Source organism: Loxodonta africana, chromosome 13, assembly GCF_030014295.1.
Source record: "Loxodonta africana isolate mLoxAfr1 chromosome 13, mLoxAfr1.hap2, whole genome shotgun sequence".
In the NCBI taxonomy this organism is placed as follows: domain Eukaryota; kingdom Metazoa; phylum Chordata; class Mammalia; order Proboscidea; family Elephantidae; genus Loxodonta; species Loxodonta africana.
Window position 1 is genome coordinate 13,864,110 of NC_087354.1, and position 13,816 is coordinate 13,877,925.

The 13,816-nt window shown below is 37.2% G+C and overlaps 1 protein-coding gene across 1 annotated transcript in view; it reads left to right on the forward strand.

Annotated features, from left to right (window-relative positions):
- Positions 1 to 13,816, forward strand: part of CERS3 (ceramide synthase 3) — a 101,071-nt gene that overhangs the window by 13,500 nt on the left and 73,755 nt on the right. The window contains exon 2 of the mRNA XM_003413797.3: positions 7,575 to 7,692. Coding sequence (XP_003413845.2) covers positions 7,575 to 7,692 — 118 coding nt within the window. The remainder of the gene's footprint in view (positions 1 to 7,574; positions 7,693 to 13,816) is intronic.

Sequence of the window (13,816 nt, forward strand, 5' to 3'; positions counted from 1 at the left end):
TTTTTTATTGATTTTTGCCACCATTCCCTACTTCCACTCCCCTCCATGCTGTGCTTTAATATATTGGATGGCCTTTTTAAAATAAAAATTTTTTAGCTTTTTAATTTTATGGTAAGATATATATAACAAAGGAATTGCCATTTTAACTATTTTTTAAGTATAATTCAGTGACATTAATTACATTCATCATGTCATGCAACCATCGCCACTATCCACTTCCAAAATTTTTAATCACGCCAAACAGAGACTCAGTACCTCATAAGGGGTAATCCCCATTACTCCCTCCCCCTAGCCCCTGGTAACCACTGTAAACTTTTGTCTCTATGCGTTTGTATTTGATGGCCTTTTATTTGTATGATCCAGTAAAACATGTACTTTATGTGCGTGTATTGTTGGTTGACATAAGTGGTATGGTGCTAAGACCTCATTCAATTTTTTTTTTAATAATTCAGGACTTTATAATCTATCCATATTATTCTCTGTACATCTGGTGCATAATTTGTTTTTATATGTCTCTGAAATGTATGGGCCATTTCCAGAGGAACTTTGTCCATGTGGAAGTTGGATTGACTTCTACATTTTACTATATTATTTTATGAAAAAAATTACTTAACTCCCATGGATATAGAAAATTTAATTGAAGGACTAAATGATTGTTCATAACTATAGTTTCCAGCATTTAATTAAACACAGAAACTCTTCGTAGTGAGTATTAGAATTGGCTGACTTGGTAATAGATAAAGCTCTTGTCAGAACTGAAGGAGGAATAGGGACATGTCATTCTTTAAAAAAAACTTTGTTTAGTTATGATTTACATATAGTAAAGCTTGCCCAAAATTTGATGAGTTGTGACAAATGTTTACAGTCATGTAACCATCACCACAATTATGATATAAAAGCTTTCCATCAGCTGAAAAGTTCCTTCATATCCCTTTGTAATTAATCCCTTCTCTACCCCCTAGCTCCTGGCAATCAGTGGTATGTTTTATGACATTATAATTTTGCTTTTCTAGAATTTCTTATCTATGGAATCATATAATTGCTAGTCTTTTGTGTCTAAATTCTTTCACTTAGCATAATGCTTTTGGGATTTTATTCATATTGTTATGGGTATTGGTGGTTTGTTCCTTGTTATTGCTGAGTAGTCTTCCAGTGTATGGATATACTACAATTTGTTTATCCTTTAACAGTTGATAGACATTTGAGTTGTATAGAGTTTTTGGTTATTATGAATAAAACCACTATGAACATCTGAGTGCAAGAATTTGTGCAGGCATATACTTTCATGTCTCTTGGTATACCTAGATTTTTTGTTCTTCAGAAGACACTGTTAATGTATATCCATACAATGGAATAGTATTCATCAATAAAAAGAAATGAACTAAGGATACATGCTGTGACACGGATGAACCTCAGAAACAGTATGGTCAGTAAGAGAAGCCAGACACAAAAGAAAACATACTGTGTGATTCCATTTATATGAAATATTCAGAAAAGGCTAAGCTATAAAGACAGAAAGTAGATTACTGGTTGCCTGGGGCAGGGGCAGGAGGGAATGGAGATTAAGAAAGTATTCATAAGGGACCATATTTCCATGATGAAAATGTTCTAAAACTGAGTCATGGTTATGGTTGTACAACTTGGTAAATTTACTAAAAAAATCACTGAGCTGTACACTTGAAATGAGTGAATCATATAATATGCAAAAATGCCTTAATAAAGTTATTTTTTATTAAAAAACATTGTTAAAATGAAAAGACAATGATATAGTTGCAAAACATATATCTGATGAAGAACTTCAATTCAGAAATATAAACAGCTCATACAACTCAGTAATGAATAGATATGTAACTCAGTAAAAAATGGGCAAAACATTTGAGCAGACACTCCACCAAGGAAGATATATAAATATTAAATAAGCACATGAAAAGATGTTCAACATCATTAGTCACTAGGAAAATGCAAATTAAAACCACTGTACGTGAGATGTCAGGAAAGATGTCAGAGAAAGGACCACCAAAAGTCTCTTCTCCATGAAAAAACAATGAGAAAACTGGCAAAAATAGTCAGCATCAACTTTTTCAAAACTCTAGGAATTAATCATAGGCTTGCAACAATCTGGGGAGTGCTGTTAATGAAAAATGGTTAAATCTTGGAAAAAACAGTAAACTTTATGGCATTTTAACTTTGCCTATTCTCATCCTACCTTCTCCAGCCTCATGGTAGCCTTGAGAACCAACACCCTGTAATTACAGTGAAAACCAGCAGCCTGGCAGCCACTGAAAGGGGCAGAAGAGAGTTGGAGCAACTTCAAACCCTGATTGCCAGATCATTATTATTTGACTTGTCTGTTGGTTTCTAGAAGACCGTACTCACAAGGCTATCTTTATGTGACCTGACTTGGAACTTGCCCAGTGAGAAAACCCTTTTTTCCTGGGAGCATTTATCTAAAACAATTAGAGGCAATTGGCTAACTTCAGAACTGCCTGAGGCAGTGGATAACAATTGGGGCGAACAATAGGCTAACCAAAAAACTTCAAATGAAAAGTGTGGAAATGAGGTGTCCATAGGGGTTTTTTGAGAAGCTCTAGCATATTCCTTTAAATCCAGAAGGCGAGGTGAATGTGCAGAGCTATAAGCATGATCCTGAAAGACCTGAAAAGGCCCAATACTTTTACCTCTGGCTGATCTTTAGGCTCTGCACAGGCTGCAAGAGGAGGCTAAGGCAGAGTTGTCAACTGCCTGGCCGAGTTTTAAGGTGTGCCTCAGTATGCACACAGAGCCCTTTAGCAAAGACTGAGAGACTTATTGCTTTCAGGAATTAAAAGAACTTTCTATCTAACCATTAGTTGACCACTAAGCTAAACCAAGCGAAGACTTCCGTAGCCACACATGACAGAGAATACAGATTTCACAGAAATAGTTAAGAAAAGTAACCAAACAAACAACAGCAATCTGTGGTGGAGGGAAATCTGATTTCCAGAGTTGCCATGTTATATTATTTGAAATGTGCAGTATTCAACAAAAAGTTATGAAACATGCAAAGAAACAAGAGAGTATAACCCATACACAGGAAATACAGCAATCAATAGCAAGTATCCCTAAGAAAGCTCAGATGATGGACTTACTAGATAAAAACTTTAAATCAGTTATTTCAAATGCATTCAAAGAATTAAAAAGCTAAAGTATGAGAACAATGTTTCACCAAAATCAAGAATATTAATAAAGAGATTAAAAAGGAACCAAATAGAAATTCTGATAAGTACAGTAAGTGAAAGAAAAATTCACTAGAAGGGATCAACCACATATCTGAGCAGGCAGAAGAAAGAATTAGCAAATGGGAAAATAGGTCAATGGAGATGATCCAGTCTGAGAAACAAAAAGAAAAAAGAATGAAGAAAAATGAACAGAGCATCAGATGGGACACCATCAAGCCTACCAACATATATATAATGGGTGTCTCAGAAGGAGAGAAGAGAAGGAACAAAGCAGAAAGAATATTTTAAGAAATAATGGCCAAAATCTTTCCAGAATTTAATGAAAAACATTAATCTACACATTCAAGAAACTAAATGAACTCCAAGTAGGATAAACTTAAAGAGATCTACACGTAGACACAGCATAATCAAACTGTCAAAAGACAAAAACAAAATCTTGAAAGCAGAAGGAGAGAAGCATGTACAAGTGATCTTTATCATGATTAAGAGCAGATTTCTCGTCAGAAACCTTGGAGGCCAGAAGGCGGTGGGGATGACATATAAAAAATATTTAAAGAAAAATACTGTCAATAAAGCAAAACTATCCTTTGAAATGAAAGGTAAATCAAAACATCCCCAGGTAAACAAAAAGAGAGAATTTGTCACTAGAAGATCAGCCCTACAAGTAATACAAAAGGGAATCCTTCAGACTGAAATAAGACACAAGTAAGTAACTCAAATTCATGTGAAGAAACAAAGAGTACTAGTAAAGGTAATTACTTAGGTAGTAACTCACTGGGTTGGGTTAGTAAAGGTAATTACTTAGGTAATATAAAAACACCAAAAAAAAAAACCATTGCCGTCAAGTCAATTCCGACTCATAGCAACCCAACAGGACAGACTAGAACTGCCCCATAGGGATTCCAAAGTGCAACTGGTGGATTTGAACTGCCGACTTTCTGGTTAGCAGCCATAGCTGCTAACTACTATGCCACCAGGGTTTCCACACGTAAATATAAAAAATATAAATGTATTTTTTGTTTGTAACACTTTTTTCTCCTGTCTGATTTAAAAGATGACTGCATAAAACAGTACTTAGAGATATGTGTTGATGGGCAAACACTTCATAAAAATGTAATTTGTGTGACAATAATAGGACAAAGGAGGGGGGAGGGAAAGTAATTTTTGTATACAATTAAGTTGGTATAAACTGAACTAAAAAAAAAGAACTAGGTTGTTATAAATTAAGATGTTGATTGAAATCCCCAAGTTAACCACTAAGAAAGTAACTAAAACCATGCGTGCACGCGCGCGCACACACACACACATATATATATTAAAAGAACAACATAAAGAAAACAAAAGCCCTCACAAGCACACCAATAAGCAACATCATGATAAACAGAGTAAAGATTGAAGTTGTCAGGGATTTCATTTTACTTGGATCCTCAATCAACACCCATGGAAACAGCAGTCAAGAAATTAAAAGATGCATTGCATTGGGCAAATCTGCTGCAAGAGACCTATTTCAAGTGTTAAAAAACAAAGATGTCACCTTGAAGACCAAGTGCGCCTAACCCAAGCCATGGTGTTTTCAATCACTTTATTTGCATGTGAAAGCTAGACAACGAATAAGGAAGACCAAAGAAGAATTGATGACTTTGAATTGTGGTGTTGATGAAGAATATTGAATATACCATGGACTGCCCAAATAATGAACAAATCTGTCTTGGAAGAAGTACAGCCAGAGTGTTCCTTAGAAGCAAGGATAGTGAGATTGCATCTCACATATTTTAGACACGTTATTAGGAGGGATCAGTCCCTGCAGAAGGACATCACACTTGATAAAGTAGAGGGTCAGCGAAAAAGAGGAAGACCCCTCTACAAGATGGATTGACACAGTGGCTGCAACAATGGGCTTAAACATAACAATGATTGTGAGGATGGCAAACGACCATTGTACATAACTGACTCAACAGCACATAACAACATTAAAAGAACAAGGGAATTAAATGGGTATATTTGAAATGATCTGTTTAACACAAAAGAAGTCAGTAATGAGGACAAGAGGAACAAAAAGGATGCAAGACATATAGAAAACAAATAGCAGACATAAGTGTTATCAGCAGTTACACTAAATATAAATGGATTAAATATACCGATTCAAAGACAGATAGTAGAAATGGATAGAAGAATATGGTCCAAGTACATGCTGTCCTCAAGTGACACACTGTAGATTCAAAGACACAAATAAGTTGAAAGTAAAAAAGAATGAACAAAGACATACCATGCAAACAGTAACCAAAAGAGAACCTGAGTGGCTATACTAATATTAGACAAAACTTAAGACACAAATTAAAGAACATTTTAAATGATAAAAGGGCCAATCCATAAAGAAGATGTAACAATTATAAACATGTTGTTGTTGTTAGTTGCCATCAAGTCAGCTCTCACTCATGGTGACCCCACGTGCTACAGAACAAAATGTTGACTGGTCTTGAGCCATTCTCACTATCATTGGTATGCTCGGGTCCATCGTTGCAGCCACTATATTTTGAGTATCTTCCAACGTAGGGGCTCATCTTTCAGCCCTCTACCAGACAATATTCTCTTTTGATCCATGGAGTTTTCATTGGCTAATTTTTGGAAGTAGGTTGCAAGCCCTTTCTTCCTAGCCTGTCTTAATTTGGAAGCTCCACTGTAACCTGTCTACCACGGGTGACCCTGCTGGTGTTTGAAATTCTAGTGACACAGCTTCCAGCATTATAGCAACATGCAAGCCATCACAGTAGACAAACTGACAGATGCGTGGTGGAAGTAATAAGCATATATGCATGTAATAACAGAGTCCCAAGATATTTGAAGCAAAAACTAAGGGAATTAAAGGAAGAAATAGACAACTTGACAATAATATTTGGAGACTTCGGTACCCTCCCCACTTTTCAATAATGGGAAACAACTAGACAGAAGATCAAAAAGGAAATAAGAGACTTGAACAACCCTTAAAACAACTACACTTAACAAATATCTATACAACACTCTACCCAACAACAACAGAATACACATTCTTTTGGTGATCTCCAGGGTTTACCATATATGTTAGGCCATAAAACAAATGCAGTAAGTGTAAATGATGGAAGTCATACAAAGTATGTCTTCTTCTGACCACAATGGAAAGAAATTAGAAATAAATATCAGAAGAAAATTTAAGAAACATATGCAAATTAATCAACACACTTCTAAGTAACCAACTGGTCAAAGAAGAAATCACAAGTTAAATTAAAAAATACTTTGAGATGAATGAAAATGAAAATACTACACACCAAAATGGATGTGATGCAGCAAAAGCAGTTCCTAGAGGGAAATTTATAATTGCAAATACCTACATTTAAAAAAGAAAAAAATATCTCAAATCAATAAAATAACCTTCTACTTTAAGAAACTAGTAAAAGAGAAAAAACTAAATTCAAAGTAAGCAGAAGTTAGGGCATAATAACAATGAGAGCCGAAAAATAAAAAATGACCAACCACTACACACCCAGTACAATTGCTGAAATTAAAGAGACTGACAACACCAAGTGTTGCCAAGGACCTGGAGCAACTGGAACTCTCACAGATTGTCGGTGGGAATGCAAAATGGTATAGCCACTTTGGAAAACAATTTGGCAGTTTCTTATAAAATTAAACATACACTGGCCATAAGAAAAATAAAAAACCAAACCTCTTGCTGTCTAGTTTATTCCAACTGAATAGCGACCCTATAGGACAGAGTAGAACTGCCCTATAGGGTTTCTTTATGAAAACAGATTGCCACATCTGTCTCTTGTGGAGTAGCTGGTGGGCTTGAACTGCCAGCCTTTTGGTTAGCAGCTGAGCACTTAATCATGTCACCAGGGCTCTTATTCTTGCCATACAACCCATCAGTCCCATTCTTATGTATTTACCCAAGAAGCATGACCTTTTTTAATATGCTAGTCCTTGAATTAAGGAACATACTAATTTGTGATAATATGACCAAATAAAACTTTTTCTTAAAAAAACTATTATTTAACTCCTGGGAGTCCTAAAAATGAAACTAATAAGTGAAATGACTTATCCTAATTTCTGGATCTTGTGTGTAAATATATTTGGATTTACATGAAGTAATTTTTAGAATTGTGCAAGTCTTTTTTTTAATCTATTCCTTGTATATAAGGTCTGAAAATGTGCTCTCTTTGGACTTCTGTGAGGCAGATGTTGGCTGCAAGCAGCCCCAATGACAAGAGGAACAAACAGTTGATCTTTCATTTGGAATCTAAAGTTACAGCTCCAGTTTTCTGGTGTCTTTGTGGGTGCGTTCTCAGATTTTGAACCTACTTTCCTTTCATATTTTTGTAGATTTGTTGCCATACCTCTGGCAAAAACACTTGGCATTAAAGAAATAGTTCGAAAGAATCCTACACCAAATACTGTTTTAGAGAATTTTTTCAAGTATTCCACAAGGAATCCATCACAGGTGAGTACAAATTCTTTGCTATTGGAGTTAAAAAATCTCCTGTCTTAACGTTTCAATCAGCGATCTATGGTTTAACTCATCTGCGCAAGAGCTCTGTTCCAGCTGACTGGGAAATGAGTTGATTCATTTCTTTGCTCTGTTGACAGGTCATACAGTATCCCAAGCATAATGTAAAAACAGCAAATAAATGTTATAGTATAAAATAACAAATAAATGTTAATAATTTAACTAACAATCAATGCCAAGAATTGGGTGTAAAGATCAAATTTTAACTTGTAATAGTAGAATATGTACAAAATGTACTAATCAAAAAAGATGATCCTCAGGGCAGAGTAGCCTGTATCTGACACTTTTGATGATTGTGGAAGCGTCAACATACATTACAAAAGTGTCCACTGGGGTAACTCTCATGATGAGGAATCTTTTATTTTACCCAAAGCCTCACCACCCTCAGAAATATTCTGTGTCCTTGCTCACTCTAGAGATTGAATCTCTAAGAGTTTAGCTCTTCAGAATAGATACTGTCCTTCATAAAAAGTAGTGCAGTGCATGTTTATACATGTACATGTTTAAAAACAGTGTCCAGGTAGGTCTAATGTCCACTCCAGTTTCTTTATACTTCCATAGTTGAAAATGACAAATGAAACAAAACAAACTTCTCTAAAAGCAGCCTTCTTCCTGTGATGAATGCAGACAGCCATCACTAATAATTTTAAAAGTCAAGAGTATGTACTAAAACAGTTTTAGATAGATTTTTTAATAGTTTTTATTGTGCTTTAAGTGAAAGTTTACAAATCAAGTCAGTCTCTCACACAAAAACCCATATACACCTTCCTACACACTCCCAATTACTCTCCCCCTAATGAGACAGCCAGCTCTCTCCTTCCACTCTCTCTTTTCATGTCCATTTTGCCAGCTTCTAACCCCCTCCACCCTCTCATCTCCCCTCCAGGCAGGAGATGCCAACATAGTCTCAAGCGTGCACCTGATCCAAGAAGCTCACTCCTCACCAGCATCCCTCTCCAACCCATTGTCCAGTCCAATCCATTCAGTTTTAGATAGATTTTTAAGGGTTCTAAAATTTATTTGCTGGTTTCAGTAGCTCCACTGTGACTATGTCTGTCCTTGGTCTGGTGGGTTCCCTGCACAAAGAAGGGATGTTGACATTTGACTGTATAGCATGAGGCATAGTGTCCAGGATGGTTCACGGCCAGCCAGCCCTGTCTCTGACTTGTTCTGTCCTCAGGCATATAATGTAGCCTCTGTGTCTGACCTCTTTTTCCTAAAGCAGGGACAGATTGACAAGCCATCTTCACATGTTCTCCATTCCCATGTGTTCTAAACAACTACATTCCTTCACCTAAACACTTGTTACCGCTGGTGGTAATAATGTCTGAGCATCATTTTACAATTTTCAAAGGGGAAATTATTTAGCTGTGTTTATGAAAATTTAGACTACTTCAGGGAGTCCTTATTATTCTTGTCTGATTCTGTATGAGAGAAACTCATTTTCATAATACTATACTATCTGTTATTTGCCATAGCCAGCTTTTTTTTGTTGTTTTTAAAATCTAGAAAATTTGGTCTTTATTAAGTTTTCCTGCTACAGAGAGAAAATGACCATGTGACAGTTAAAAAAAAAAAAAAAACTAAGAAAAAAAGTATTTTATAAAGAAAATTATAGAATCTGAAAGCTAAATGAGATTTAGGGATTAGGTAACCTTTCCTCTTCATGACTGAGCTGAGAAAGCTAAGGCCCAGCAAGGGGAAGTTAGCTGTCCAAGGTCAAAAAAGCTGGAAGTCCATGGCTTCCTGTCCAGTTCTCTTTCTACAATACTTCAGTGGCTTTTTATATCTGTGAATAGAATGTTAAAAAGTGTATTTCAAAGGCTGAATCTTTTTTTGTAGTCATTGCTCTAACTCATTTGACAAGACAGTATGGCTTAAACTGGACATAATTTAGACATTTAAATCAGAGAAAAAAATATCATATATCACCCCCAAAGTATTAGATAGCTTTATCTACCAAACCAAGAAAATGAAAGAAATAATTAAGATTACTAATATATATTGCCCCTAGGTTATAAAACTGAGGTAGTATTTGTATAGCAGATCAACCCAACAAAAAGTTGGTGAGTAAAATGCCTATAGCTTGAAAGTGCTAGAACTTGAGAAAATAAGAGGGAAGGACAGAGTACAAGACTTTCTCCCTGAGTTCAGATGTGGAATCAAAATAATCCCACAAATGTATTAACTTGGCCAATATAATACAGATAGCATTTTACTTAATTTATAGCTGAGGTAAGACAGGTTGCTGGGTGTACTAAAAAAGCTTTTATGTTGATTCAGGACATGGGTTTTACCACTAAAAAGGCATTCCACGTGTATAATGGCAGAATATTGCATTGGTAATGTATGTAGATAACACCTGTCACTAAAGACAATTGAGTATATGAATCTGAGAATGGGCTTCTTCAGCTACTATAGATTGCACTGATAGAACAAAAATATTTCAGTGTTTACAATACTGTTTCTGGGCTAGTTATTACCAAAGGATAGAATGTGATATTATGAGAGCTAACGTACCAGACGCATTAACCTCACATGTGTTGATCTGTGGTTTTGCACAGTTTGTGGGTGACTGTATATGTGCTGCTATGTGTCTGTCATATATACTAGTGTGTATACACCTGTAACAACTTCAGGATGTAGGATTGGAAGGGAACCATGACACAGACCAACAGCCTTGGCCAACAGATCAATCATTCTGCTACATGATAAAATGTACTATCAGTGGAACTTATTATCTTGCCCTGTTCTTCAGTGAAAACACTGTGAGAAATGGTGCCGAACAAATAAGCGTGTAGTTCTGGAAGAGGTCTAAATAAGATGTGGCCGTTTAAGACAGACGGAGCCAGCTGTTGTGGTCAATTAGGGCATTGCAGTTTGCTAGCTTGTCTCATTCATAGATTCAAACAGTTTTAGAGTGTAGACTTCATCTAGTCTAGTTTATTTCACAGGTGAGACGTGAGGGCCAAACGGGGTGGGAGATTGCTCCACAGTCACAGAGAGTTTGTCTTTCAGTCAAGAAGCCAGACCTCTTGGCCCTGATTCAGTGCTCTTCCTTTAGGCTTTACTATTGATCTTTGGAGCCCTGGTGGCAAAGAGGTTAAATAAAGAGCTTGGCTGCTAACCAAAAGGTTGGCAGTTCAAATCTACCAGCCACTTCTTAGAAACCCTATGGGGCGCTTCTACTCTTTCCTCTAGGGTCGCTGAGTTAAAATCAACTCGATGGCACCAAAAAAAGAAAAACCTTCTCTTTGGGCTCTGCCTGGAGGCTTTCCCTTCACTCTCCAACCCACTTCTGAACACGTAGCACAGTGTATAGTGCAGTAGCTAGGAATATAGAATTTGGGGACAGACTAGGTGGGTCCAAACTCTGGCTCCGCTGTAGACGCTGCATGTGCAGGTGGCAGATTAACACCTCTGTGCCCCAGTATCCTCCTGTGTGAATTGAGCTTAACTGCAGTGCTTACCTCTTAGGGCTTAGGACGGTACATAAAGCACTTGCAATAGGGCCTAGCACAAAGTAGACACTCAATACATGCTATTTGTAATCTATACCATTAATTTTGTACTTACCATAAAAAAAAAAGTCATAGATCGACTTATACAGGAGCGATTTTTATACATGTTTTCCCAACTCAATGATTATCCCAAGGGAACATCATTTATTTCTTAATCATGTTTGTTTCCCTGCCCATAATACCTTACATAATTTTTTGTGCATTGTAAGTGTTTAATAAATGCTTGCTTCATGTATGAACTAAAAAAAGTACTTCTAGAGACTTTTGCTTGCAAGGAATTCCTATCCCAATAACGTCTACAAAGCCAGTATTGCCAAGACTGACTTTCATTTAGATGGACCTGTGCTCCAAAACAAAATTAAAAAAAAAAAAAAGTAGTTCAAACCATATACTGTAATTATCTTCAGGATGCATTTATTAAACAGATATTTATATCTGGTTTAATAACCAAAGTTGGATCATTTTCAGTTCGGGAAAAATTGTAGAATGAAAGTAAGAACTTTAGCATGTTTTTTTCACTGCTGAATCTCCAACACCTGGAAGAGTGCCTGGCACAAGTTGTTGTTAGGTGCCGTCCAGTCGGTTCCAACTCATAGTGACCGTATGTACAACAGAACGAAACACTGCCTGCTCCTGCACCATCCTCACAATAGTTGTTATGCCTGAGCCCATTGGTGCACCCACTGTGTCAATCCATCTCCTTAAGTGTCTTCCTCTTTGCTGACCCTCTATCTTACCAAGCATGATGTCCTTCTGCAGGGACTGTTCCCTCCTGATAACATGTCCAAATATGTGAGACCTAATCTCGCCATCCTTGCTTCTAAGGAGCATTCTGGTTGTGCTTCTTCAAAGACAGATTTGTTCATTCTCTTGGCAGTCCATGGTGTATTCAATATGCTTCACCAGCACCACAATTTAAAGGTATCAATTCTTCTGTCTTCCTTATTCATTGCCCAGGTTTCCCATGCATATGAGGTGATTGAAAACACCATGGCTTGGGTCAGGCACACCTTAGTCTTGATTTTTAGCACTTGAAAGAGGTCTTTTATAGCAGATTTGCCCAATGCAATACGTCTTTTGATTTCTTGACTGCTGCTTCCATGGCTGTTGATTGTGGATCCAAGTGAAATGAAATCCTTGACAACTTCAATCTTTTCTCCATTTATCATGATGTTACTTATTGGTGCAGTTGTGAGGATTTTTATTTTCTTTATGTTGAGGTGTAATCCATGCTGAAGGCTGTGGTCTTTAATCTTCATCAGTAAGTACTTCAAGCCCTCTTCACTTTCAGCAAGCAAGGTTGTGTCATCTGCATAACACAGGTTGTTAATGAGTCTTCCTCCAATCCTGATGCTCTGTTCCTCTTCATATAGTCCAGCTTCTCAGGTTATTTGCTCAGCATACAGATTGAGTAAGTATGTTGAAAGGATACAACCCTGACTCACACCTTTTCTGACTTTAAATCATGCAGTATCCCCTTATTCTGTTCGAATGACTGCCTCTTGATCCATGTACAGGTTTCTCATGTGCACAAGTGAGTGTTCTGGAATTCCCATTCTTCTCAATGTTATCCATAACTTGTTGTGATCCACGCAGTCGAATGCCTTACCATAGTCAATAAAACATGGGTAAACATCTTTCTGGTATTCTCTGCTTTCAGCCAGAATCCATCTGACATCAGCAATGATATCCCAGGTTTCATGCCCTCTTCTGAATCCAGCTTGAATTTCTGGCAGTTACCTGTCGATACACTGCTATGACCGCTTTTGAATGACCTTCAGAAAAATTTTACATGTGTTTGATATTAACGATATTGTTCAATAACTTCCACATTTGGTTGGATCACCTTACTTGGTAACAGACATAAATATGGATCTCTTCCAGGTAGCTATCTTCCAAATTTCTTGGCATAGACAAGTGAGCACTTCCAGTGCTGCATCCATTTGTTGAAACATTTCAGTTGGTATTCTGTCAATTCCTGGAGCCTTGTTTTTGGCCAATGCCTTCAGTGCAGCTTGGACTTCTTCCCTGATCATGTGCCACCTCCTCAAATGGTGGAACGTCGACCAGTTCTTTTTGGTATAGTGAGTGGGCATATTCTTTCCATCTTCTTTTTTTTTTTTTTTTAATAATTTTTGTTGTGCTTTAAGTGAAAGTTTACAAATCAAGTCAGTCTCTCACATATAAACTTATATATACCTTACTACATACTCCCACTTACTCTGCCCCTAATGAGTCAGCCCGCTCCCTCCTTTGAGCCTTTCCTTTCGTGACTGTTTTGCCGGTTTCTAACCCCATCTACCCTCCCATCTCCCCTCCAGACAGGAGATGCCAAGATAGTCTCAAGTGTCTACCCGATGCAAGTAGCTCACTCCTCACCAGCATCCCTCTCCAACCCAATGTCCAGTCCAGTCCAGTCCACGTCTGATGAATTGTCTTCAGGAATGGTTCCTGTCCTGGGCCAGCAGAAGGTTTGGGAAGCATGACCGCCAGAATTCTTCTAGTCTTAGACCATTAAGTCTGGCCTTTTTATGAGA